A 27,919-nucleotide genomic window follows, 5' to 3' on the forward strand; every position below is an offset into this window, starting at 1 on the left:
CAAGAGCAATTTACTACCCGTATTGGGTAAGTCATGCTCAGCCTCGTGTTCATCACCTGTGAAATAAGTGATTCTGCTTATTTCAAAGAGTGGTAGTAAAAACCAAAATGAATAATGTAAGTGAAAGCATTCATATATAAATGTAAGTTTTTTAATCACAAGATGCTTTTGGAAGATGACTGTCCAAGTTTGCTCCAAGGTCCAAATGTTGAGATTCAGTGTTTTGACCGCCTTGTCTTGGCAACGGCATTACTGACGTGACCTCAGTCAGGGAGCGGTGGGGAGCTCATCTCGGGCGAGCAGGACTCCAGCTGGCTCCCGCTGAGCTCAGTAGGAAGCGAACCATGATGAGCCGTGTCTTCCACAGGACAAGATGCCAGGGTACCTGAGCCCCTGGGGGACTTACATCACTACCTTCCATCTATTCTGAGGCCTTTTCAACTTAACTTCGAAGCATTGTCTCTTTCAGTTCTGCCTACTAACTGGTTTCGGCCTCATGTGCTAATTGTACATAAACCCACACAACTATCCTGATTGTTTAAACATAACACAATTGAAACGAAATATTTATTTTGTTCTTGATGTGATCTTTCAGTGTGAAAGTTGGGTACAGTTACAAAACCGCCTTTCTTGAATTTTGGATAACACCTATCTGAAAACTTTGAAGATAAAACCAAAGAAACCTCACCAACAGAAATATTATAAACATAGTTTTTATTCTTTTCTTACCTTCAATGAAAAAGGCCTCATGCCACCAAAACATTTTTTTGAAACTCAGTAACTGAACACAGAACTTCATAGCCTGATGGTTATTTTTCCAGACAACTGCTGAATAATTTATATTGCTTTTTAAAAAATAACTAAGATCTATTTTTATTACTTCAGTCCTTTTTAAAGCAGCAATATCTGCCTCACATTTTGTCCATAAAAATCTAAAATATCTTCAGTAGTCCCAAGTGTCTTGTATTTATATTTGTTCCAAGTGTGTTTCATTAAAATTTTCCAGAAATAAGTGCACTTCTACAGAGAACGTAAAATTTAGATAAAGACAAGAGGAAGTAATCATGGTTGTAGCAAAACAGTTACTTTGAACGTTCTGAATCTTAGCAATTCCAAGAATGTGCTTAGTAGCCAGGGACCTCTCTAAGGATTAAACCCCAATTCATTTGTTTGTAGATCACTGAAAGATGGATACGTATTTCTCCTACCAGGAGATACGGATTGATTGATTGTCTAAAGGCTTTCTACAATAAAACGCCAAAAATAAATGTACTTAAAACTATTTTAAGATTTACAGATTTACACAAAGATACGCAGGTGTTTGAAAAACAGAAAAAGTATGCCATTATAGAAATAAATGAGACCCTAACTTAAGCCTTAGCAACCAAAGACAGTTTTGAATATTCCACACGTGTTATTTTCCATTCAACTTATAGCTTATTAAATCAGCTATATGTTCCATTCAGAAAAGGTTGATGTATAAGAAATCCCTTATTTTCAGGTAGCATGCTGCTTCAACAAATTTAAACATTTAAAGCTATGTTAATAAGAAAAGAATAAAAGAAAAATAACATAACTTGCTTTAATACAAAGGTTTTTTTTAATAAAAAAGTCAAAATCTACATTAAATCAGGAAATCAATAAATCTGAATTATACAAGCTTTCTATATACTTAGAAAAACCAAAAACACACAGTTTATAACAAAACTCTTTAATTCAAAATAGAGTCTAATTTAAAGAAAACGTCATTATGCTCAGTTGATTGGATAGGGTTTTGTCATTTAAATTAAATGGTTCACCTGAAGTACGGGAAGTATATTATAGAGAAAATTCAGTCTCAGGGGTGTTCTGCAAATTATCTAGCTAATTTGCATCATGAATCAAATTCTCAGCTTCCAAAGGGCAGACACGGTCCTTAATTGCTTTTAGATAGGCACTTAAGAAATGCTTTTGATGAGGAGGAAACCCCAAAGACTATGAATCACTCTGTTAACTCCAGGGAAAGATGAGACTCCAGACAAAGCAAACTTTCCATAACTGCCCTTCGATTGCCAAGCAACCATAACCAAGTTCTTCTTATTAATAAGAATAAGGAGATGGAAATAAAAAATGCTCTATTCTTATTCAATTAAAAGGTAAACCTAGGTAATTCAGCTCCTTTATATCAATCTCTAACTTGAATTAATGAACATTTTTTTATACTAGAATAGTTACCATATTAGATGTTGCAATATGCTCATAACTTAACCCATTCACTATCACACTAGCAAAACAGTCCTTTTTTTTTTTAAGGTGGGGAATGAGAAAATCTCATAAAATAGAGCAGGTTTTTTTTAAAGATTTTTAAAGATTTTTAAAAATTAGAGGCAGTTATAATAAGAAAACCCAGAGTTAGTCAAATTGAGATAACCCCAGAATTATCATAGTTCTCTCTCCTAGATATGCAGCCACATGATCCAAACAAGAAAAATGGAGATGAGCTATTAGATGAACACATAAGTATCAAACAAACACTAGGGAGGGAGAGGAGGGGGGAGGAGGGCAGAGGGGAAGGGAAGGGAGAAAGGGAAGGATTGGAAGGGGAGAATGGGGCGGGCGCGACAAAACCTCAGGATGGCCTTACCGCAACCCTGTGGCGCTCCCTAGCAAGCAGCAACATTTATAAAAGCTTTTGTAGATTTGCATAATAATCCTATGCAATTCTTCCCCATTAAGAACATCTGTACAAATAAATGATCATTTTACATTTGGATCACAGACCATTCGTAATGGCTATAATTGTATCTTTAAAAAAAAATTCTACCAATTAGTAGACAAACATTAGGCCATTTTTTGATCAAGTGTTACTCCTCCACTAGTATTGATGAAACCAAAACCTCAGAGAGTCATTTTAAAATTAAAATGGTGAGCTAGAAAAGACTATTTTTTAGGGAAATATCCCCAAAATTTGATGCTGACATCATCTCCCTATCCTCTAATCATGACCCCCAGGGCCTGCATGTACTTCCTTAATTCCATTTACATTAACTACAGTGATGTAGCTGAACGCGAACTCTATTGCCCTTGAATGCGCGGGCCTACATCAAAGGTCGGCCCCGTCTGAAGACCGCGTTCGCACAGGACAGTGAGACTCTCCTCACTTGTGAACATCCACTCTGTTCAGGATCTTTGGTACATTTGGAGCATAGGAAAATAATGGCACAGTAATACAAGTGCTATCAAAGGAAAGGTTTTCTTCGAAAGAAATCAAAGTTAACCAGCCATGATATGTAACAACTTTCTAGAAAAACCAAAGTAAATAGCTCTTTGTTCTCTACAAGTCCATTTACATGATCAGAAGTTTGACATTTAAAAAAATAGTTTAATAAAAATACGCTAGTTCTACAGGCAGCCTTCGTGGTCATTTCTTAAATTCAACTCACCAGAATCAAATTAAAATAATGCCATGTCCTCTGGTTAAAAAAGAAGTCCTTTTGTCACAAGAAAAGCAACTTTACACTTTATATAATACAGTACATTTCCCTATGAGTATACAACTACGTATATAAAGTCGTCAGTATTTCTGAATGCAAAGTGAATATATTAGTGGAGTGCTTGAGTGAAGGTGTCAAACTTCCTCCTTCTTATAAACTTGTCACTCCCTACTGTGGAGCTTGTGGAATAACATGATGATAAACTCTATTTTTTAAATAACCAGTGTATTTCCGTTTTAAAACTTCTTAAAACCATTACAGAAATTGTCTTCATACATATTCTACAGGTGTCCCAACCCACAGGGCAAGTGTTCTAATACCAACTATGGAAGATGGCTTTTGTTTTATTGATTATCTAGACCCATAAGATTTGCAGTAAAACAGCAATACTGCAGGGTTACCTACAGGTGAGCCTACGTTGCTTTAAATGATATGTGTTTCTCCTGAATTGATTAGAGGTGTTACAGTACAAAGCCACAGCACGCACAGGCAGAATGGACCCTACTACGCATGTAGGCAGTGCGGTTAGGAAGGGATGTACGCTCCTTTTATTCCAGTACCTTCATATAATAAAGTTAACAAAAATAATAAAATATTAAAAAAAAAAAAGCCAGCTGGCACTGCCAACCAATTCCTGTAGTAGTCTTAGAAATCCTAGTCCTGCAGAATTTCCCCTTGTAGTCAGAAGCACCGCCGTCAACTCAGTGTCCTGTCATCTACGCCAAGCAAGCCTGGTGATGCAGCTACCTGAGTTCTCTTGGTTGTGAGCGAAGGTGACCTGCATTCATAATTTCCCAGCTTTCATGTAGGTGGGGATAGAGCCACGCTGAGTCAACCCTTCAAACCTTTTGTAGGTATAATTGAGAAAAACCCAGTCTTTAGATTTGTAGTCCGGTTCTGTGCTGTTTGGCACTAGAGAGAGAGAAATGAACCCAGAGCAAAGGAATTTCATTAGTGAAAATGCCATCCTCTTCAGAGACTTTCAACCGTGCTAATCGTGCTGTACGTGGTCTTACCTGGTTGTAAAATATCAGATTCAGGAAAGTCATCAAAATTTGATGTGTCATCAATGCTTTTGATTTCTATAGGGATCGCTGCTGGCCTTTCCCTGGAAAGAGGGATTGAGTAAAAATGGTCAATTTTCTTGAGTTCGATTTTCCAAAACATAATTTCATGTGTAAATTCTGCATGCTGTTCTCTAGATATTAGAGGAGCCAAGGAAATTTATTGCGGATTGGAAAATACCTGTAGTTAAGTGGGATTTCAGAGTTAGGTATAACTTTTTATTAAAATACTATCATTTACTTGGAACTTTTATTTGTTTGTACCAAGATTTTCTCATGCTGTTTTTTTTTAAGTGAAAAAACAACAATCAATGAAGGGAAAAGTAGAACAAAAGAGATTTCATTTAAAAGTAGAACAAAAGAGATTTCATATATCATTATATAAAGTACCCTAGATATTGTGGGGACTGGACCCTAACTAGTTAATTCAGGTATAGAATTCTTCTAGTAGAGGATCTGTAAGTCAAAAGTCATTTGGGAAAATACGGGGCTCAAAGGGTGAAGGGACTACACATTTGTGATGAAATCTGAATCCAAAAATTTCTTAATCATATAAATTTTAAGGGAATCAGAGTCATTAGTTTCAAAAATAAGCCATGAAAATGTCTTCTTATCATGCTAAAAATGGTTAAAAGGTATCAATTTTTATTGCTTCTGTCTTTCCAACAAGTATTTATTGGCTCTTTGAAGTGATAAGTTTATAAAATTATGCAAAATCAAGTATATATTTTCCCCCAAGTTACTCCAACCTATTTATATTTAATGTCCTAACTTAATAAATTTACATCAATTTAGTGAAAAGAAGCCTAAACCCTGGTGCCCTGAGATCTAATCTCTTGTCATTAACTAGCAGTGTGACCTTTGTATGAGGGCACAGTGACCGTCCCCTCCTACAAAACCAGCAGGCTGGACCGGTAATCTCTAAGCATCTTCCAACTGTAACAAGGCAGGAATCACAGTTTCGCTCAATGAGATGATGTCTGGACGGTATAATACAGTGTAGCAGCTAAGAGTCAGGACTCCAGAATCAGACTGCCTGGGTCCAGCTCTAGTTAGTAGTTCTAGTTAGGTCATTCACTGGCTGAGGCACTGGAGGCAAATTCCTTCTCTGTGACCTAGTTTCCTCATTTGTAACGCAGGGGTAATAACAATACCTACTTTATAAGGTTTATTGTGAGGTTAAGAAAAGTACAGGAAGTACTCAGAACAGTACTGGACACACAGTAAATCCTCCCCCCGCCCCACAACAAGTGGTTATAATCAGACAGGATGCCTAGAACACCGCGGGGGCTCTGGCGAAGATCTCCAGTGAAGTGACATGCCAGCTGTCTTGAAAGTGAGAAGGGGCGGGCTAGGTGGGGCAGAGGCAGGAACGGGGACACGGAAGAGATTTCTGTCACAGCAAATAGCAAGTGACAAAGCTCTGGGGCGGGAGGAGCGGGAAAGACCGCACAAGATGCTCCTTGTACAGATGAGGCAAGGGCCACGCCCCACAGTCCCCAAATGCATTCAAGGATCCTTAGTTTTATTCTAAGAGGAAATGGCCGATTAGATTTGTTCCTAAACCACTGCTCTGTGGATAAGAGACCAAGACTATTGGAGACAGTTTGGCTGCAAATGGAATCAAGGCCCGTGCTCACAACTAACTATAAGCAAAGTCTTAAAAGTTACTTGCATACTTAAGGGGGAGGGTATATTTCAGTGGTAGAGTGCGTGCCGAGCATGTATGCGGTCCTGGGTTCAATTAAACTGCCATTAAAAATGAAGACATAAATAAAAGTTACTTGCATTATTTAACTTTTTCCACAATGTTTAAAAGAGGGATTGTACACGCTTACAAATTAACAAAGGAGACACCGTATGGTGTATTAGAGACAAAACTGAAGGGTTATACTGTGAAATGTAAATACATCATCGTTGTGCTAACAGCCTTTATCATGGAACTCTGAATAGCGCAATCTGAACAGGTGCACAGACCTCTGGGGGAGAGATGGAAATGAGAAGTGTCTTGATCGTGGTGGTGGTTTCACAGGTGCGTACATCTACCAAAATCCATCAAACTGTACATCTGAAATATGTGTACTTTACTGGACACAAATGACACCACAATAAAGTTGTTTAAAAAAATAAAAAATAAACAGGTGCATCACATGTGCTTTTTCCATAAAGTGGACATGAGAGAAAATGAGCTATTTAGCTACAGTCACTATGCTCAGTCATTTATCTAATACAGAAAACACTGGCTTAATAATGTTATCACAGTGTTACTTCCTATATTTAATCTAGCAGAATCAGAGACAAACTTAATCGCTAAGTCTAGTAAAAAAGCTTTCACTCAGACCTCTCCCACTAAAAGCCGATAAACATACCTGATGTGCCCCCAGTCTACACCCTCAAAAAAAGCATGCCCTTTTATTTCTTCTACTCCACTATTCCCAATTCTGTTTTCAGAATCAATACAAAACCTAGAAAATGGAAACAGAGAAATCATCATATGCAAATTATGTCTAAAGTACTCTTTGCATTATTTCAAATTTTTTTTATATTATTATATTTAAGTCTGTTTATGGTGGGAAAAGAACAGAAATCATCTTTAATTGCACTACTTAGACATAACTTCTTTGAAGCCATTTCCTTCTAGTTTTTCATTATAAGTTCAAAAATATTGTGTTGATACAGTAATTACCATTTTAGTACTGTTTTTTTTCCACTTAATATACTGAGAACATGTCCCAAAGTCATTAAATATTTTTCTATTACTTCATTTCCTAAAATTTACACATGGAAACACTGTATTTAGCCAGTCCACAATTGGTGAACATTTAGATGGTTTCCAATTTTTCATTAGTAAAAACAGTACCAAGATAACATATTATATCTGTCTTTACACATATCTGATTATCTACATAATCAAAATTCCTAGAAGTAGAATTACTGGGTCAGAGGTCATGTACAGTTTAAAGTTTTTTTTTTTTTAATAATATGCTGCCACTTGGCTGTTCCCACAGGTTGTTTCCAATTATATTCCTTCTGGCCATTTCACAACAGTACCAAAACACGTCATCTCAGTTGAGAAAACAAATGGAATATTGCTTAGGGAAGGTTTTATATATGGACTTTTGTGATATGAACTGCTACTAACAATTTATTTCCTCTTCCTCTTTAGGGGATAAAGTCACTGCATTCCAACAGGAGTGACCTTTGAAATAATATAAGACCTCTCCCCTCTTCTTAACTCTTACTTTTTTTTCTGCATACTCCCTTTTGAGAGGCTACATTTAAACAACAAAAAAAAATCTTTTCTTTATTGACCCTTCTGATTTACAGATCAGTGACAGTCCTTCTCCCACCACCAAGCTGAAATAGGCAACCTAGTCTTCTTGGCATCTATGAAGGTTTAAGGTACAACAAACTCTTCTAGGGATTTAACCACTAACCTAAGAATTAAGTCCTTGGCTTTCTCAGATATAGGCACCTCTGGAGGAAATACCAGAGTTTCTTTCCAGTTCATCACTTTCCTGTATGTTTCTTGAGGTGTTTCAGAGCAGAAGGGTGGATATCCTACACATCAGAGAAAACAAAAATTCATTAGCTTTTATGATCAAATATGTTTTATCTACTATATACGGCCCTGAGTGCTTCACTAAGCAATAAAAAATAACACCACTCATCAGTTTATAATAAAATCGGTAATTAAGTCAATAAAATAAAGGATTTAAAGCACCGCCCCGCTTTTACCCAAAAGGCCATGCAGATACTTCTGATACGTGGGAGTTTGGTTAAATACCCCCTTCCTGAAGCAGGGTCCCTAGAGAAGTTGTTGATATTTATCATCGTGTATTTAACTTTGGGGGAGGTCAGAACTCAGTTTCAAGAGTTCAGATATTTTAGCCCATAATACCTACAATATGATCAATCAGCAGCACTCAGGGAATGTGCACAGTATGCACACAAATGAATTGATAAAACACACCTATTAGCATCTCGTACATAATTACTCCCAAAGACCACCAGTCACACAACTTGTTGTAACCAGTCTGCATGAAGACTTCTGGAGCGATGTAATCCGGTGTCCCGACAGTGGAATATGCCTGCAAAGGAACAGCTCGTCAGATCAGTGTTCTCAGTCTTTCTTTTTTGAAAGATCACAGTGTGACTCTACCGGAAAAACCAACATATACAGAAGTTAACCTTTTCTTTAATACTTGTGTTGCTTACCATGTCTAAGGCCTGGTGATAGGAACTGAGTCAGATAATACGTCGTTTAAGACATGATTCCTGTCCCCTAAAGAGCTCAACTAAGTTATTTACGTATTTAGGTCTAAATCCATTCCAAAAATAAATAAATAAAGAGGTTGCGCCCAGTAGGCCTGGCTCCCCCACTCACAACTAACGTGTTCTCAGGCAGGTTATTCAACCCTTCTGAACCCCAGCTTCTGCCAACATAAAACTGGAATAATAATACGGGCCCTGACAGGGTGGGTATGAGGATGAAGCAAGCAAAGGAATATGTCTGTAAACTATAACCTACAACATAACATCAGGTATTCTCATTATAAACTTATTTCCAGGGCACTGCTTATCCATTAGAAAGCAATGCAGTTTTTCATTCTTAATTCATATAAAATCTTATAAAAACTTAAAGGCAATAGTTTTCAACGAACAGTAGTACTCAAGGAGCCATTTGAAAATGTGTGACAGTAGATTTTGTGACTTCAGTGACCTGGGGGAGGACATGCCTGGCATTCAGTGGTCTGGGGACACAGGTTCTAAAGGACTTTTCTGACCCGAATATCAAGAGTACCTCCATCTCCCACTGGGAAACACTGATGTAAGTCATAATGATGGTCACAAGAATAGTAAGACCTGTACATGAGCGATCGGCTGTGAATACTCTGTGATTAGGGGCACAGAAAATTCCCACCACAGTTCTAAGCAGTATTCGGTTTTCCCTTTACAGGTACCAAATACTGCGATCCTTTTCTCAATTGTAAAATCTGATCTAAAAGTGACACATTTAAAAGTAGAAGGAAGATTCTGTCGTTACTGCATTGCTCAAAATATTTTCAAAACACTTTTAAAGACCCCGAAATGTTTTGCAAGCACAAGACGTTTGCAACTGCTTGGGCGAGTGAGAGAGTGAGCTCAGTAATGCAAAGGTCATTTTCTTTGCTTTGAGAGGATATCAGGCCACTGCCTTTGGCCTATTTACCTTCCTGAGGGAATGCTGAGTGAGTTTCAGTTTCCCTTCGTCGCTTGGTCGGATTTAACAAATATTTAGAATGTTGATAGGTATGGTACGTTCTACAAGAAGTTAGGAAATTAAAGTCAAAGGCACACGTCTAACCCTGACAGTGTCCACAGACCTAGTGAACAGGATAAAGGGAAAGAGGAAAAGGGGCAAACAATTCTAGTATGTGCTAAGTAATGGAGGAGAGTAGTGTGGGGTTAAAAACAGTGTTGCTCCACATGAAAGGAGTCATTAAGTTTATCTGCGGTCAAGTCTGCTTTTCCAACTTCACTTTATCTGTTTTACTGTAACACTGTTATCACGCCACACTCTGTCTATGGAGAAGTTCTCAGAAACACGCAACCACGTTACTTATGCTGATTGGTATCAGGACAGGTGTGGAAAATGGAGCGACAGAAATCACAAGGCGTTTACTACAATCACACTCATCTCGGTGAGTTTTACAGAAAGTGCTAATTACTATGTGCTAAAAATCGCATTTTCCTTTACAGGCCAGGAAATGTACAGAGAAACTAAGAAAACTGCATGACCCCTGAGCAAGCTCTAACATTGCTATGAAGTAAGAACTAACCATTCTGAAGATCCAAATTATCAAGCAAAGACCGAATGAGATTTGAGGACCAAGGCACAAAGTTCTCTCTTCAAAACGTGGCTACTCACCAGCTGTCTCCTGTTCTTTTTCCACGTTTCTGCTTTCCTCTTTGAGTTCATGTTCTGGAATGCTAATTTCAACAAGACAGAAGAACTGTAATCACGAGGGAACAACTCTCCCCAAAAAAACAAATTCACACAGACGCACTGAAAATACAGTGGTTTAAGGGGTGAGGAGAGAGAGACAAGCTTCAGTTCCCAATGGTCCTGAATTAAACCAGCCGCACCACCTCCACTCGATAAAAATCAAACTTACAGAAGTCACTTGGGGGGTTGTGTGTAAGATTTCTGTAGAATTCAGTCCTATGAGCTTTCTTTAATCCCGTGCACAAACCAAAATCAGATAATTTCACATGACCCTAGAAAAACAACAACAAAAAACACTCAAATAAAATCAATACATTATGTTGACTTTGAGACAAAGTCTTATAATAAACTCTTCTTCTAAATGCAATTATTGGAAAAATGCTTAGCTTAGAATCCATACAGGTGAAATGCAGATTAACTATCTGATGATGATGATTTTAAGAGGCAGAAAATGGAAGACAAAGACAGCCAATTTTCCCTTGACGCCATGTCACCTCAGAGTCCTCTCCTGTTGTGTCACTCTATGAAATAATGTAGGTGAGCAATGAGAGAAACAGCAGTTGCCCGTGTCCAATCACAGAGTCAGCCCTATTACTGCATAAAATAATCAGCAACCTAACAGTTCACCGGCTTCCTCACATGCCTTGGCATCCAACAAGAGGTTGTCTGGTTTAATGTCCCGATGGATGAAACCCAGCTGGTGGATCGCATCTATTGCCAGCACAGTCTCTGAGATGTAGAACTGTGTCTCCTCCTCCGTCAGAGTGTCCTTCTTCATTAGCAAGGTCATCATGTCACCTAAGTAAAGGGAAACAGGCACCAGGGGTAAGAAGTGCCTCATTGGGGGGGGGGAACCTTGGAAAGATGTCTTTGTAACATACAACATCTGCCTGATTTTGCATTTTATGATCCACCCAGTGTACTCTCAACCATCTCTAGGGCTAAATGTAGTTTTCTCTATTTTTTTTTCTTTTTCTTTTTCAATTGGAGGTACTGGGGATTGAACCCAGGACCTCGTGCATGCTAAGCATGCACTCTACCACTTGAGCTATATACCCTCCCCCTATTGAATGATTTTCATGTAGAAACTATGTGAAATCAAATCAGAACAGAGCTGGTGATGACGTCGTATCTACCACTCAACATCCAGAATAAGCTGCGGAAGAAAACACATCGAGCTGTGAAAATGAATCAGTGTAAGCACACCTGGAAATGGGATATATTCTTTCAAATTCCAGTTCCAAAAAAAACCACTCAGAGCTCTTGGGGCCAGCAAAAATAGGCCATCGTCCCACTAAAAGGGTCACCTCTAGACATTCTTTTATTTTCAAGAAATTCTGTTCTTTTAAAGGGGCAAAGAATACACACTGGTGGACTTAACAACTCAGAACTGACAACTATTAATATTTTTCCACGATGCTTCAAGTGTTTAAAGACAAACCCCACGCAGAGTCTCTGCCCTGCTCTCCCATCCTGGGCCCGTCCCCTTTTTGCTGAGCAGCCATCATCACGGATTTGCTTTGGTGCGTATCCTTCCAGCTTAGCTTTGAAATACGTTTTCATACACATGTGTATTAACCTGCAAACTTACGGTCTTTTGTATGTTTTTAAAAATCACACAAGTGACATCGACTATACACGTAATTCCACAGCTTGCGTTATTATTCTCGCTTCTGAGGTCTTACTGTTGAAACAGATAAAGCTCCTGACTTTTCACTACTGTTAAACATTTCATCACACAATTATGCCACACTTTATCTATCCATTCTTCTGCTGATGGACATTCATCTTGCATCGGGTTTTTTACCATCGTGGCACTGCGGCCATGAGCATGCTTTTACAGGCCGCCCGTGCGCCTGCGGGGGAGACTCCCCGGGGAACACAGCGGGCTGGGATGCCAGGCTGCAGGACACACGCATTTTCAGCTTCACTTGTTGTCTGTGAACTGCTCTCCATGAGAGCTGGAGATTCCGTTGCATGGATGAGAGGCCGGTTTCCCCTACAGCCTCATCAGACTTTTACTATTTTTATTAGACAGTTGGGTAAGAGGTGGAATCACTCCTGTTTTAATTTGCATTTCCCTGAATGCGGGTGAAGCTGAACATTTTCCTATATATTTGTAGACAAGTCAGAGTTTCTCTTCTGTTCACAGCCTACCATGTGCCCACTGGGTTGTCTGTCTTCTTCCTAAGTGACTCGTTATTCTTAACTCTAAACTTATGTAACAATCTTAATAATTATATACAGTAAAGACAGAATGGTAGTATTTAAATGTACCAACTTTATCGTTTCTTCATAAATAATCTGATTTGTGGTCACAACTAGCATTATTATGGGAGGAACTATCAGAAAATCATGATTGACTGTAAAGCCTCAGAGCCAGGAATATAAAAGTAAATCTAATCAATACAATTATAATTACATACAAGTATGTGCCTGTATTAGCCTGTGACTGCTGTTATATTTGATTTACCTCCAGGGAGAAATTCCATGATCAGATATAGGTTCCTCTTATCTTGAAAACTGTAAAACATCTTCACCACCCAGGCACCATCTGCTTCTACCAAAATATCTCTTTCTGCTCGGATATGGGCCACCTGGATGAATGCATTTTGAAATAAGAATTGTAACACATTATACATTTTTCAAGCTTACTTCTTAACAATTATCAGCCCAGTTCCTTAACAGTCATAGAGGAAAGCGGGAGTTTTAGAAAAGATTTGAAACCTATATGCATGTTCATATCCTCATTAAATATGGAATTCAGGAAATAGTTTATTTTAGCTGATAGCTTTAGGCTGGCAAGTTGGAACCACAGGAGGTATATTAGGGAAGCTGAGGCCTTCGAGGTAGAAAAATGATTAGTCTAAAAAACCCTCTAACCAGGATCTCCACCTCACCAAGGATCTTGGCTTTGTCATATAAACTTAGGGCCTTGGTCTGACTTTTAAATGTTAAAATTAGTAAGCAATACCCTATAGATTAGTATGACAAAGTCAGGGTCCTCAGCAAACTATTTTTAACTGTTACTAGTTCAACAAAGGGCCTGACTTGGTCTTTAGCCGTTGTTTTTTTAAGAAATAAAAATATATATAATAATTCTATATTATTTTGTTATGATATAAACCGTTATAGTATCTACAAACATGATCTACAGCAAATTATTGTACAATTTTTGGGGGTTTTGCTACTGACTTTTGTCAGATGCATATTTACTAGAGCAACTATTACGTGAACACTTTGTAGACTGAAAAAATGAAAATTCAATGGTGACAAAAGCAGATTAATTTATATGGGAGGGAGGGAGCAACCAAAGTGTAAGACAGACTTGATGTTGGGCTCCAGGGAGATTTCTCCTACAAAATATTCTAGATCAGGGCTGTCCAACAGAAATAGAATGCAAGCCCCGCACGTCATTTTAAGTATGTCATTTCATGCAAAAGGTAAAAAGAAATGGGTGAAATTATTTTTAATACAGTTTCTGTGACCCCCATAGATCCAATCCAAAATGTTATCATTTCAATATGGAATCAATATAAAAATTATTGAGATGTTTTACATTTTTTTTCCCACCAAGTCTTCAAAATTTGGTGGATATTTTCCATTCACAGCATATCTCCATTCAGACCAGCTACGCTGAAGCGCCCAGTAGCCACGTGTGGCTGGTAATTGAAGATGCAGCTGGAACTAACTGCTGCCTTTTGTCCTTCCTCTAAAACCCCATCCGGGACTAATCCTATATGGCTCAGTTAGAAGATTCCTGAGTCTTCCCACTGCATTCAGAGTAAGACCCGCACTCCACTTCTCGGCCTTCGGAGCTCTGTGAGATCTGGTCCCTGCCTCCCTCTCCCACTGAGTTCCAGCCACAGTGGCTTCCTCCTCTTCTCTGAGCACGCCAAGGTTCTTCCTGCCTCAGGTCCTCTGCATCTGCTCCCCAGATCTTTATTCTACTGGATGGTTAGATGTCACTCTTTCTCATTACTCAGTCCCTCATCGAATACGCCCTTCTCAGAGAACCTTTCCTCATCTAATTCTTCCTCCTAAAGCCAGGTCACCTGCATCACTTTATCCTTTTGTAAAATTCTTCTTCATAGTACTTGTCAATCATGACTATTTGAAATAGCTATCTGCCCATTTTCCACATAACTATAAATGAATAAGAATCCTGGGAATCACTGTATTCCCAGAACCGTATCTGACATATCACAGGTACCTGAAAAATACTTGTTGAATGAATGGAGTAGAAATAAAGTAAAACAATGCAGTGAAAATTCAAGTGGGCCTTATTTAAATAAAACTCAACATCACGCTGCCGTAGTAACAAAGTAAGCATTATGTGGGACTAAAAGACTAAGCAAATAAAGCACCAGGTCCAGAGCGGTGCCCTCTCCCTCTTTACCCCAGTGTTGAGTCCTTCATGAGCACGTGTATTCAGCTGAGGCTTCTAAGGGCGTCCACCCAGACTGGAAAGGCAGGTAAGCACATAAAATAACACGATGGATGTTTTCAGATGTATGGCCATTCCATAAACTGTATTAAGTCACAGGAGATACAGAGAGAGCCCAGCAGTATAAAACTGGAGCGGTTACAGATTTTGGAAATAAGTAAACTTAGCAAATTCTCAGGAGCCCAGTTTGCTTACTGGATGTGTGACAGGACTAGGAGGGCTGAGAATGCATCTTTATTTTCACTCAAGTCAGAAAAGTAGGTATTTTCTTATGGACTGAATGTTCGTGTCCCCCCTAAGGTTCCTATGGCGATGCCCCAACCCGCAGTGTGAATGAATGAATCTGGACACAGGGCCTCCAAGGAAGCAATCAAGGTTAATTAAGTGAGGCCATAAGAGGGTGGTTCAGTGTCCTTGTAAGAAGAGAACCCAGGGGGCTCCCTCTCCGCCTCCCCCCTGGGCACATACCGAGGAAAGGCTCTCTGGGACTCAGTGAGAAGACAGCCATCTGGAGCCAGGACAGAGCTCTCACCAGAAACCAAACCCTGCCCTGATCTTGGACTCCAGCCTCCAGAGCTGTGAGAAAGTAAGTTCCTGCTGTTTAAGCCCCCAGTCTGCGGTGTTTTGTCATGGCAGCCCGAACAGATGTGTAAATTAGATTATCAGTTTGGGAGCAATTTTAACTGCAAGAATTGAGAAGCAATGAAACAGGCTACCAAAAAAAAAAAAAAAAGTGCATGGATTCTAAGTAAGATGTGTCCGTTTCTTTTCAAAAACCCTAATGCGTAATGTCTCCTCTCACACCGTCAGTTTGGTCACCTGTGTTAGAGAACTCGTACCTGCTCTTTTTCAAGCATGTCTGCTTTTCTCAGTATCTTCATTGCATAGATATGGCCTGTGTCTTTCTTCTGGACCAACCGCACCTGGAATGTAAAACTTCGTATTGTCAATGTCAAGCACCCACTCCTGTTTATTTAGGAGTGAAAGGCAGGCTCCTGTAATTTGCCATGGCTGGTATTTTCGAAATTCTATTAAAATTAAGCTATTTTAATACATTACACTGCTTTAATACAGATTAAACTATTTTAATACATCTTGTAAAGTGTGGCAAGATGGACACTGTCGGCAGCGGCAACTTAGGGAGGATGCGCACCTCTCCGAACGCTCCTCTTCCTATAACCTTCAGAGACTCAAAGTCATCCAGGCCCAGTCTGGTCCTCTTGAGCCGTAAGAACTCTGTTTCCTTGCGAGCATGTTGTGATCGGCGTAGCTTTTTCTATTAAAAAAGGACAGTTTAAAAGGATTAAAACTTTAAAATCAGACTGTTTCAAAGGAAGCCTAAAGTATTAAAAGATGAGACACAGTATAATGGGGGTAAGGTATCTTAAATATTACATATTAGTGCTATAACTTGTTGGCCAAAGCTGAATGTTTACTCAGCCTGGAAAAAAAGAAAACCATCCAAAGATTTTTAAAATGTTTTAACAATTGATAAATCTTTATTCTTGGGGTGGACTCCATTAAATGTTTCATCTTAACTACTTCACGTATTCTTTCATCTATATGTTAACTTAATTCAAAAACAAAAATTAAACTTTAGAAAGTGCTAATAGTATTCTGATATTGGTTTTTACTCTGTCAAGAAATCTATTTTGCTTCAATTCCCTAATTTCCAAGGTTGCCCTGTCATAACTACTGAGACTTATGACACCATAATAACACAACAGCAATATTTCTGTACAGATTTATTTATGCTAGAATTTATTCTTGGACAAATTTTTAATAAACTGCTTGAGACTTGGCACACAACTTCCTTGAAAATATAAAATTGTGACAAAAAATAATTACACAAGAATTCTTTAAAATATTCAAGTCAAGAATTTCTTAAGTCATTCTCCAAAGATCACAAAAATTAATTACCATTAATAAGAAACACCACAAACTACCTGAAGCTTACACTCAGAACGAGTATTTATTTAATTGTTCTAAACCTCACTTTTCCCCTTACCTAACAAAATTCTGTTTTTTTGACATAGGATTACGTCAAACTACCTCTGCCTAGTAGAGGCCACGTAGAATATGTAACAAACAAAATTAGTGAAAAAAGTTAAACTCCAGTTCATCTTCAGCTGAACCCTATCAAGCTCCCAGCGGTCCAGGTCCGAGGAGGAGACAAGTCTTAAACGGCTGAAACAGCTCAGAACCATTACTCCTAAACACAGCTCAAGGTGTAACCACTGATTAGTCCCTTCCTACCCCTGTGTACATCTGTTTTCAAAAGGATAAGGTGAACTATTAATTAGAAATATGCAAATATGTAACACCCACGCAATGGGATTCTGATACTTCTGACAAAGTTAATCCAAGAGGATAAAAGTTAAGAAATTACGTCTAAACAACTTTAAATAGCTAAATCAAGTCACACACTCAGGCACATCAGTGGTAGAAATAGCAAAGATATTTTTGTTTAAAAATGCCTTTGGAATAATGTTGAAAAATGAATTACTAGTAAAATGAAAGAATCACTCAAAAAAGTAGCTTGTTTTAAACTGACTATAATAAAAAAGGCCACGTGGTGGCACTGTAGTACCGTCTTTCAAAGCAGTAAAAACCTTTAAGAAGTTAAATGATTAAATACAGGCATTTTGAAAGGCATTCTGGATTTCCAACTTTATGGATTATAAAACAGTACAGTTGAATGGATATTCAGAAACCCGTCTAATCTGAATGGAAAAGAAGATCTCATCACACGGTTTCATAAATTATGCTCAAAATCAACAGACAAGAGAGGCAAGCAAAAAAAAAAAAAAGTTCGTTACTATCTGACAGGTTGTGTAATGCAGCAAGTGAACAACGTTCATGGAGTCTGAGGACAGCTACTTAATGGCCAAGAGGGAAATCACAGGTTATGGAATATTTAATCCCACAAAAAACGGAAATCACTTACATTACTGCTACCTTACTTAAAAAAAATAAAAATAAAAAAACAAAAAAACTATATTCCATGATATTAAAGCTCATGTTGTGGTCCAGAGGAAGCTGCAGCCAGTTCACATTAAAAAAAAAAATCAATGATAAAAAGTATGTTGGTATATCTGCTCCCGACTTGTGTAGATTAAGTTGCCTTGAAAAATAAATAACATTTTGGTGTCTTTGGTCCCCTCCAAAGACAACAAAAACCTGGGGACAGGCTTAACATTACATGGCTCTCTTGCAGCTTAAATTTGCCCATTTTGGTTTTCCATTACAGTAAATAATATTCTGCATTTGGGATTTTAAGTGAGATGAAACTAGACATACATTGTTTTCCTTTTCAAATGGGCATTCCACAAACTCTCCATCTGCAGGGTGCTCAGCTTTTGTAACAGACAGTGGGCACAGAAGTTTTAGGACATGAAAAGGGTCAGCTCACAACTTCATCTCAGTCCGGATGCTTTTCACAGCCACATTACATATGGTTGGGTTTTCACAAGTAACTTTCACAGATTTCACAAATAACTTTCTGTTACCGGATGAATTAAGGATGAATATATTGTTATAAAACAATTTTACACTGAAAAGACTCACCCCACATAAAGATAGTTCCACTGTACTGTACACTGAATTGAGAGAGGGTGTCTGTTTTATAGAACACGAAAGAGTCTAGGATCCGGCATGGGGCCTTACAATATGCATTTGTGGAATTCAAGTATCTCTACTGAAAATTTCAGGTGTTTTATAAATGGTTATTACGGGCCACAGAGCATTTTTAACGGTAAAAATCACCTCACATTTTCTGTAAGTTATTAGGAGGATTAAAGAAAACAGCTGGAGATGAACTCAGTACTTCCTGGTGTGGACACCAGGTGTTTGCCAGCTGGAAGCTCCAAGCTGTGTCCGACTCACAGACGCATGTGATTTGGCCAAGTTGTTTTTAAAACACTCTAATGACCTGTCAATATTTTAAAAAGCAGGTGATTTCATAAAAGCCCAGATTTCCCTTGGCCTCCCTTGGCCCACAGGGCAGCCCCTCTGGGTGGGCGGCATGCAGCTTCGTGACCAGTCCAGACCAGCCACGGCCCCAGTCTCCCGGTGATGGGGATGTGGTGGCGATGATCAGGCTGGCGCTTTTGTCTTCTCTCAGCAAAGTGAAGAGCTGAGATAAATTTATCAAAAGATAAACTGTGATGAGCAAATACTTTACAACAAGGCAAAAAAAAAAAATTCCATTTCTCTGTGGAGGTGAAAAAACATTCTCATGAGTTGACTATGCAAGTATGTTAGATCAAAAGAGTACAACCTAAGATGTCACTACGAAACCAAGCTGGCCGGCTTCTCCCATTTACGTCACCTGCTCATCCCTTGGGCATCTGTTTTTGTAGATTTCATTATTAAAGTTCAATATCCTGCATAGATTCCTTATTTGGTAGCTACCTCTTAGTGATAATGTAAATTCCACCTATTTCTTTAAGATTCAAATCAATTGTTAACTCCTCCTTGAAACCTTTTCTGATCCTCTGAATTAAGGGGGGAAAAAATCTCTGTATTTTCAAAGCTCACCACATTCCATCACATATACATAGTTTTACCTGCACACACACACACACACACACGTAAAGTCTCCTTCTAGTCTGTGAGCTCCTCATGGAGAGATGCAGTGATGCTGCAGGTGAAACTCACAGCAGTTTAAGCTACTAGGTTAGTGACACTGGACTAAAGAACTGCGGGGTTTTAAGAAATATTTAGGAAAAACTTTTAAGATTTGGCAATTGATTCATTATTTTTGGAGCCCTTTCTCACTCCTCACACCTAGAATACTGTAGATACTGTTCACTGAATATATGTTCTTGAGGGAGGGTATAGCTCAGTGGTAGAGCGCATGCGCAGCGTGCACGAGGTCCTGGGTTCAATTCCCAGGACTTCTATTAAAAAGTGTATGTATTTTTTTTTCTTGGAATTTAAAAAAAGCTGCCCATTTTCAAAGATAGCCATCATAGCAAAAAAGTAAGGAGCCCACATTCAAATAGGAAACCCACAGTACCTAAGTTATAAAGTTATCTTACACCAATAAGTGAAAAAGTCACTGGGGTTGCTTTTGTATTGCAGTTACAGTTTTTCCCCTTTTACTGAGATATAACTGACATACAATATTGTGTAAATTTAAAGTGTACAGTATGATGATTTAACACATGTATATATTATGGAATGATTACAACAATAAGGTTAGTTAACACGTCCATTACCTCACATTACTACTGGTTTTTTTTTTGTAGTGAGAGCATTTAAAATTTACTCTCTTAGCAATTTGCAAGTGTAGAACACAGTATTGTTAATCCAGGCATAGTAATTACAGTTTACTTACCTCTTCATCTGCTAATCCTTCTTCTTCCATAGCCACTTCTAATTTCTTCTGCCTTTTCAAAAGAAAAAATAATTTAAATTTTAAATATGTTTCTAAGTATTCCCATTTAAGAAATGTGCATGTTGCATCTGTATTATCTCTAAGAACAATTTAATCCTTACTTACTTTCCTCCAAACTGATGATCTACTGCAGAAAAATATTTTAATTCTATTTTTAAAACACATATGACATTATCATTACTGTTGATTTTTTTTATACAGTCAATTTTTGTTGAGATTTATCCATATATTTACATCTAGACCTCCTGATTGTGATCACCTTCCTTCTGCTTAAGTTGAAACTTTTGGAATTTCTGCTGATGGTGAAGTCTTAGTTTATCTTGCCTCTCTGTTCCATTTTTCTCCTCTCTTCCTTTAGAAACACTGATCAAAAATACGTTTGTTCTCCTCACTCTTCTCCATGCTTCTGAGCTCTCGTTCATATTTCCTTACTCTAAGCTGACTTTGGAGCAGTTGGTTCAGTTTAATTTTCTAATTCTAATTCTCTCCTCAGCCCTGTCTAGTCTGTAGTTAGACCTGCCCCCAAATTATGTCCAAAACCCGATTCTTCCCCTTGAGTCCTAGTTCACAAAGTTGGACTGGTGTTGCCATGCTGCTTCTTTCTCACTCGGTTCTCCTCTCTCTAGCTGTCATATCCTGACGTGAGCCTCCTTTCCACCAGCCTGGTCTACACTAGCCTTCCCTGTTTCTAACCCCTCCTCCCACAACCCATTCTGTACATTACAACTAAAGGAGTCTTCCAGAGAAACACCTGTGATCATTTAAATCTTCTGTTCAAAAGTCTGCAAGGCTCTTTACTACCAGAGAATAGCTCCCTTAACCAAGCACCCCTGGCTCTCAAGAAACGGAAAATCCAGCCTGAGCTAAACTGGACAGCGCCTGACCCGGCACTGAAGGTGGCTTCTTCTGTCTCCATGATCCTTCCTCCTGCTCCTTGACCTCTTCCTTCTCCCTTTGGAGTCCTGTTTAAATGCCACCACCACTTATGATACCTTCCCAATTGCCTTAGTCAAAAACAATCTTTCCCTGCTTCGTCCTTAGCAAAGGACTCACTTTTCACTCTTTCGTGTAGTATTTATGTGCGTGATCTCCCTGACTGTAAGCGTCGGAAGGGAAAATAACGTGTCATTCATTTTTTTTTTAAATTTTCCCACTCCCAGTGATAAACACACAATACTATAACTGTTTTTGGATTAAAGGTAGTCATTCACAAAGCATCCTGCTAAAAGAAAACAAAGATATATCATAATTTTACTTAACACATCATTTTACATTTTACTTAACCCATCAACTGACATGTGATACCAGTATATGGGTGCACAGAACGAGATGCTATTTTGTGAATATGAAACAAGTAACTAGGCACACTGTCAGCATAGGAAGCTTAAGAACAGCGTATCGGATGCGTAATATTTATATTATTAATGGACATGTTTACACCCCACTTGCAGCATAATATCTTCTTTAACTACACAAGAATTCTGACCAGCCTTTACTATACCTGGTCTCTCTCTCTTCATGCTGTAAAATTAGGTTGCTGTAAAAATTCTCCAGCGTGAGCTTGGCCACAGTCACCCTTTCCCGGGTATGGTTGCTCATAGGAAAGGTGGTTGTGGTCCCTGCCGTCATTGCCATAGTAACAGAACCTAGAACAACAAACACACAAATTACTCAGTAAAAAAAAAAAACCTTCCTTTCTCTTTTAACAAACTCTAGAAATGGCTTAACTTCTACCAGGCAAAACTGTATCCTAACGGTTAAGATATCTGAGTCGTTAACGTTGTAAGTAATATGATATAAATGCTATAGTAAAGAAAGAGAAAGATGCACAACTCCCCCCAAAATAGAAATTAATTTTGTGCTGGCAAAACCAGGGGTAACTTACAGTAGAGAAGCACCAGTGGCAGGCCACACACAATACGGACACAATTATATACCAAATATCATATTCAACAAGCATTCAAAACAAGAAAGGGTCAATCTATTTTGTGGTTGGTTTTATTGATTACTAAATAAAATCCATAAAAGCTTGCTGATACTTATGTCCTCAATAAACAGAAGTCTCCTAAGAGTTAATGAAGTTCAGTCGAAAGAAGTAGCTTCTACCATATAAAGTCTATAAATCCTGAAGTGTGACATCAAACATGCGCACAAGCATCAGCCTAAAGCAGTTCTTACGGGTATATGTTTTGGGGACAAACTACTTTTAGAAGCAAGCCCCCTTTGGATGGAGCCCACGGATGCCCTATTTCATCCTGAATCCTACGTCATTTCAAACAGCGCTATGACAAGGTCTAGCATACCTCCAGATGGTAAGGTCCAATTTCATTTTCAAATGAAACTCAAATGCCTACAGGAACGAGGCAGGAAACACAAAAGTATGAATCAAGCCAGGTGACAACAGGGAAGCTTGATGGCTTTACCTGGACAGTGTTTGTCTACTTAAAGCCATTCAAGTGTCAATTTTTAAAAACCCACTGGGCCAGCCAAATACTGGTTTAAAGAAGATAATGTGGACCATTAGACGAGATAAGGAATGTAGTAAGATGACTACTCCAGAGGGGGACAGACTGAATTCTGGTGGAAGCTATTGATGGGCACTGACCCTAACAGACTTGCTTAGCTCAGTCTGCAACTGGGGCAAAAAAAAAAAACCTAGAATGGTTCCATACATTAAAGTGGTTTTTGCTTCTCTGGATGGAGAGCGTAACAGACCATCCTAGAGAAGATGCAGCCTAGCAGGGTGACCATCCAGTGTTGCATTCTCAGCTGGAAAGAGTCCCCCCAGATCTGCCATTTACTCTCCAACACCCACCTCTCCTTAATTACAGAAAGACTCAGACCCCTGGATGTGGACCTGAACTGGACTAGACTCCAGGGAAAATGGAATGAACCAAAGATCTCTCTTGTTCTTCACATCAAACAAGCCAAAAACAGGTGGAAAGTAAACAATTTAACGCTGGCAAACTCCCAGCTCCACTGCTGCCAGTTTACCGGGTTTATACCTCCACTTCCTGCTTGAGCCTCATTATGCCTAAAAGCGCATCTATTACTTTCACACCATAAACTTGTTCCTCTGCTGGCTACTCTAAATCTTTTTGAAGCAAGAAGCTGATCAACTTACTTGTTTAAAATTGTTCATGGCATGGATAGCAAGTCAAATTAACTTGGCAAGACCAACTCACACACCCAGACTGCTGGTACACGCCAGGAACTTTATGATCATTTATTTCATCGATTTCTCCTTTTTTTTTTACCCTGAAGATTTAGGACAGTGACACTCCCAGGTATGAATGCATTTCATCCTCCCAACAGCCCGGCGAGGAAAGGAACTGAAGCTCGGAACAGTCACCCAGCTGTGAGCTGCGGGGTCCCACCCCACCCAAGTGCTATCTCCAACGTGCCTTTCAGCGTTATCTGCTGCCCTCCCTCACCACTCACTCTTCTCCGACATAACTTGGCTCTTTCATGCCTCTGAGCCCTCACATGACCCCTCCTGCCCTGTCATGTCCTACACTGGATTTGCAGGACCTCTGCCGATCCTTTACAGCCCAATTTAGCTGAAATCTTACAGTGGCGACTTCTCTGACATTCCCCATCGGATGAGACGTCAATCTACCAGAACAGACCAATCGCATTCATTCAAGTGTGTTCTCTAACTTTTGTAACAATACATCCCAGAAGCTGGTGCTGATCACACCATCTGCCCAACCCACTAAACTCGGAGCACCTCTGGGCAGGAACTTCTGATTCATCTTCAAGTGTTCACCCTGACAGCACCGTATTGGACACACAGTAGGCATTCATGAATGAATGAGTCAACCTATCAAATGGGGGGTGGGGTGGGAGGAGAGTTGAAAGCATTGGCAAAAATGGCCTACAAAAGTTAGCAACTGTGGAAAAAGAAATATACTGAAACTTGGAGTCAGAAATTTAGAGATCGAATCCAGACCCTGCCGCTAACTGATCACATGGGCTTTGTCAGATCACCAGAACACTCTGAACTCAAGTCACGTTCCCCCAAGACAAAGATTATATTTGCTCTGCCTGGTTCACAGGCCAAGTCTAAGGTCATCTAACACAAATGTAAGACACTTTTTCAGGTACCTAGTTTAATTTTTTAATATGTTAAATGCTTTAATAATAACGAGTGTTCTTTTTTAAACAATAATACAATTAAGTTCTAGAATTATCCTGGCCAAGTGGTTTCTCAGCACCAAGATGTTGGTTTGGTACGCTATCTAACGCACTATACTGCCATACCTCCTTCGGAAACCTCAGAATCACCGAGTTCATGTTCCGTGTTTCAGGATCAGATGCAGAATAAGTCAAAGAAAGGAAAAGAAGAAAAGGGATGGTGTATGGCAAACATCCCAAATCATGTTTGCTAATTGGCATTTGGGGATTTGGTGGGAAGGTGGGAGCTGGGGAGGATGCGCTGGAAGTTGAAGAATTCAAATTAATGCAGGAAATCCATGTTATACAAAGTTTCTTACTGCAAGACTTCCCAGCATCATTTAATATGTTAATACATATCCTAAACTCTCAAAAGGGGGATGGGTATACAATTTGCCTAAGCCGCCTCCTTTAGGCACATCAAATCTAAGTTCATATAGGTAATGATCTTCAAACACTAGTAAAAAAAAAAAGTGCCTGCTACTTTTTTTCAATATGGGGAGGGGGGAGCTTAGAAACTCTAACAGAGAGCAGGACCTAGGGATTTTAGAATGCTTTCTGCTTTGCCCAGAGTATCTTTAGCTGACAGAGAATTTTCAAGTTGGTCTGCCAACTTCCAGGAGGAAAAAGGTCAAGACCCAACTAGAGTTGTCCAAGGTCTACATTTTCCTTTCAAAAAGCAAACGGTGAAAAAACTAACAAACAAAACCTTTTAAAATGCCTCTTGAGAGAAGCACAAAGAACTCACACATCAGGAATGCTTGTAGAATTCGGAAAGAAAGATGAATGATGAACTGGGGGTGTGGCCTTGGAAAGCAGCGGACAGGCTGCCAGGGAGCCCTGCAGAACTGGCTGCTCTGCTCCATCGGCCAAGGGGCAAGGCCTGCCCCAGCTGCCAGCGCCCCGGGGCAATCCAGTTCTGGAAGCCACTTTATCCTCACAAAGCCCAGGAGAGGCTGACAGACAACACATTGTGGCAATTTACTGATTTACACAATAAGAAACTGAGGAACCAAAACAAGAGAGCTGTTACTCAATTTAACTGTTTACTGGCATAGGATAAGGTGGAATCTTTAAAATAATAATAATAATAAAAAAAGACTGATTGCTATCTTGCCTGGGACATCTCTGCCCACTGGAAAGTGGCTGGAGGAGTGGCCAATATTAAGCCTGGCTGTTGACTGGGCTTTACAGATGATGCAAAATGGGGGGGGGGGGGGGGGGCGGGGGGCTAGCAGTAGGCAGAAATGTTACTGAGCAAAGCTTTGGGAGAAATTTTTGTGAAACATAAAAACAATGTTAGGGAGTTGAAAACACTTGCAAACAATGGAAATGGTCTGCATTCACAGTACAGAAATCAATATGCAGTTGTTTTAGATAAAAATGTATGAACCTGGGTAGGGTATGGTCTTTATAAAAAAGGGGTAAACAGAGGATCAGGTTCCTCCCCTATAAAGATGTAATGAGTTTATAACTCTGAAATCCAGAAGTCAGTATCAAGTAATGAAAAACAACTTCCAAACACTATGTAATTTAACCATGATCACTGGCTGTTCCTTCTATTCTCGTTACACATACATGCAAGTATGTCCACCTTGTTGAAAAACCACATCAGAGAAAACCCTCTGTCTTACTTATCTTTGGAATGAAGCTATCGCAGCACCTGGCAAAGTGCTGAGCACGCAACAGGCATCCAGCAAATGATGGGGAGCAACCGACCTCAAATTTAATGGACTGTAAATTACATGTGTTTCATATCTCATAATTTCCTTTGGATTGAAAACCACAGAATCATTTAGTGTTATGTTAACCTTCAAAAAGACAAATCCTGCTTGAGAAATACAACTTGCAGAAAAAGCCAAAACTACCACCCCTTAGTCTTGATTAAATAATATCTTTTAGAAATTAGCCTAAAAGAAAAAAAAAAACCAAGAAAAAGTTACTGCTCTGTAATCAGACAAAAATAGGCTCTATAAAATTCAAATGAAACAAAACTGAGAACAGAAGTGACCAAATTATGACAGAGAATGATCTGGAAGATTGGCACTTATTATAATGGCAAATTTATTCCTTTAATGGATTTCACACTGTTCTTTGTCTTTTATTAAAGCCCTTTCTTTCGCTAGAAAAAGAACAGGATACAATTTGCAAGTCTAGAATTCCTGGACTGATAAAAACAACACGAGGTGCCCTTGAATTTCCTGTTCACGTGTTTTCTCCAGCCTCCCCTATTCATTAATGGAGACACTACCAAGAGTAGACTCCAGCATTCTTTCGTCTATCAAGCCTGGGGAAAGGAGATAACAAATCTGGCACTCGGGCCATCTATAAATAGATGTGGTGTCTGCAACCATTTACCATCAAAATTCCAAAATAGGAAAACAGAGCCGCTTTACCTGACTCGTAAAACACACTATTTAACCAGTGATTTCACCTTAGTCTTCACATACTGCACTTCAGAGGAAAGCGTATCCTTAATGCCTTCAGCATCAAAGTTTTCCTAAATGCAACCACAGTGCCCTAGGCTACACCAGGTCCTCAGGTTGGACACAGTCTCTGCTGAGTCCCTGATGATAACAGGGCAGCCACAGCCTCTTTCCTCTCTGCGGCACAATCCGAAAGAGCAAGAAATTCAATCAGGTGACAGCTCAAGTCCCAGCACGAACTTTTACCAGTTGTATTATTTCCAACCAACATGCCTGCAGATACACACTGTCAGCACTGCACAGAGCACTGAGAGCTCGAAGATGGATCAAACACAGTCTCTGCCCTTGGGAGTTCACATCCTACAGGGACACAAAGAAGGGAAAAAAATCAGTTCTCCCAGGAAAAGTGTCATCAGAGATTTCAGAGAGGAGGAGACGCCTGGGCTGAATCCTGTTGGGGGGAGCGGTGGTGGGGTGAGTTCACAAGTTAGATGGATAGAGCAGAGCAGGAAGAAGTCTAAGAGCACGAAATAAACTGACACACGAATACAGAGAATGGTGTGGTGAAACAGCCAAAGATGAGGGTGGAAGGGCAGCTAGGGATCATACCGTTCCTCTTTCACCATGTTAAGTGAAAAATCCTCCTGAGTATGAACGGGAGTCATTCAAGGCTTTTAATTAAGTGGAGAAACTAGCAGCCAATAAAGAACTTTAACTGCGTGATCACCCAAGTACCAAAACTCTTCTAAAAAGCTTATGTTTTAATGAATGTAGTCCTCCCAGCCACCCCTACAATTCTGACTGGCACTTCAGTTAGACAATGCCAGGACAGGGAGGAAGGCAAAAGGGCTGGGCGGAGATTAGACTGGAGGAGAGCGCGTCACGTTACCAGGGCTCAGTCAGTAATAGTCAGGGCTGCAAACTGGTGGCCTGCAGCCATATT

At 39.4% G+C, this 27,919-nt stretch overlaps 1 protein-coding gene and 1 long non-coding RNA gene across 5 annotated transcripts in view; one reads left to right on the top strand and one right to left on the bottom strand.

Moving 5' to 3' along the window:
- LOC116276843 (uncharacterized) overlaps nt 1-10,430 on the top strand; it is a 79,138-nt gene extending 68,708 nt beyond the window's left edge. Inside the window, exon 3 of the long non-coding RNA XR_012066990.1 lies at nt 10,280-10,430. This is a non-coding gene — a long non-coding RNA (uncharacterized lncRNA). The remainder of the gene's footprint in view (nt 1-10,279) is intronic.
- Nucleotides 1,578-27,919, bottom strand: part of STK38L (serine/threonine kinase 38 like) — a 66,327-nt gene continuing 39,985 nt past the window's right edge. For all 4 annotated transcript variants that reach the window (XM_031670584.2, XM_072954795.1, XM_072954797.1 and 1 more), the window contains 13 exons: nt 21,876-22,020; nt 20,315-20,366; nt 16,127-16,249; nt 15,813-15,896; nt 13,000-13,123; nt 11,170-11,324; nt 10,696-10,798; nt 10,449-10,510; nt 8,511-8,628; nt 7,975-8,098; nt 6,907-7,002; nt 4,490-4,581; nt 1,578-4,385 (listed from right to left, as the gene is read on the bottom strand). In XM_031670584.2, coding sequence (XP_031526444.1) covers nt 4,258-4,385; nt 4,490-4,581; nt 6,907-7,002; nt 7,975-8,098; nt 8,511-8,628; nt 10,449-10,510; nt 10,696-10,798; nt 11,170-11,324; nt 13,000-13,123; nt 15,813-15,896; nt 16,127-16,249; nt 20,315-20,366; nt 21,876-22,009 — 1,395 coding nt within the window. In that variant the 5' untranslated portion in view covers nt 22,010-22,020 and the 3' untranslated portion in view covers nt 1,578-4,257. The remainder of the gene's footprint in view (nt 4,386-4,489; nt 4,582-6,906; nt 7,003-7,974; nt 8,099-8,510; nt 8,629-10,448; nt 10,511-10,695; nt 10,799-11,169; nt 11,325-12,999; nt 13,124-15,812; nt 15,897-16,126; nt 16,250-20,314; nt 20,367-21,875; nt 22,021-27,919) is intronic.

The sequence above is a fragment of the Vicugna pacos genome, chromosome 34 (assembly GCF_048564905.1).
Source record: "Vicugna pacos chromosome 34, VicPac4, whole genome shotgun sequence".
In the NCBI taxonomy this organism is placed as follows: Eukaryota; Metazoa; Chordata; class Mammalia; order Artiodactyla; family Camelidae; genus Vicugna; species Vicugna pacos.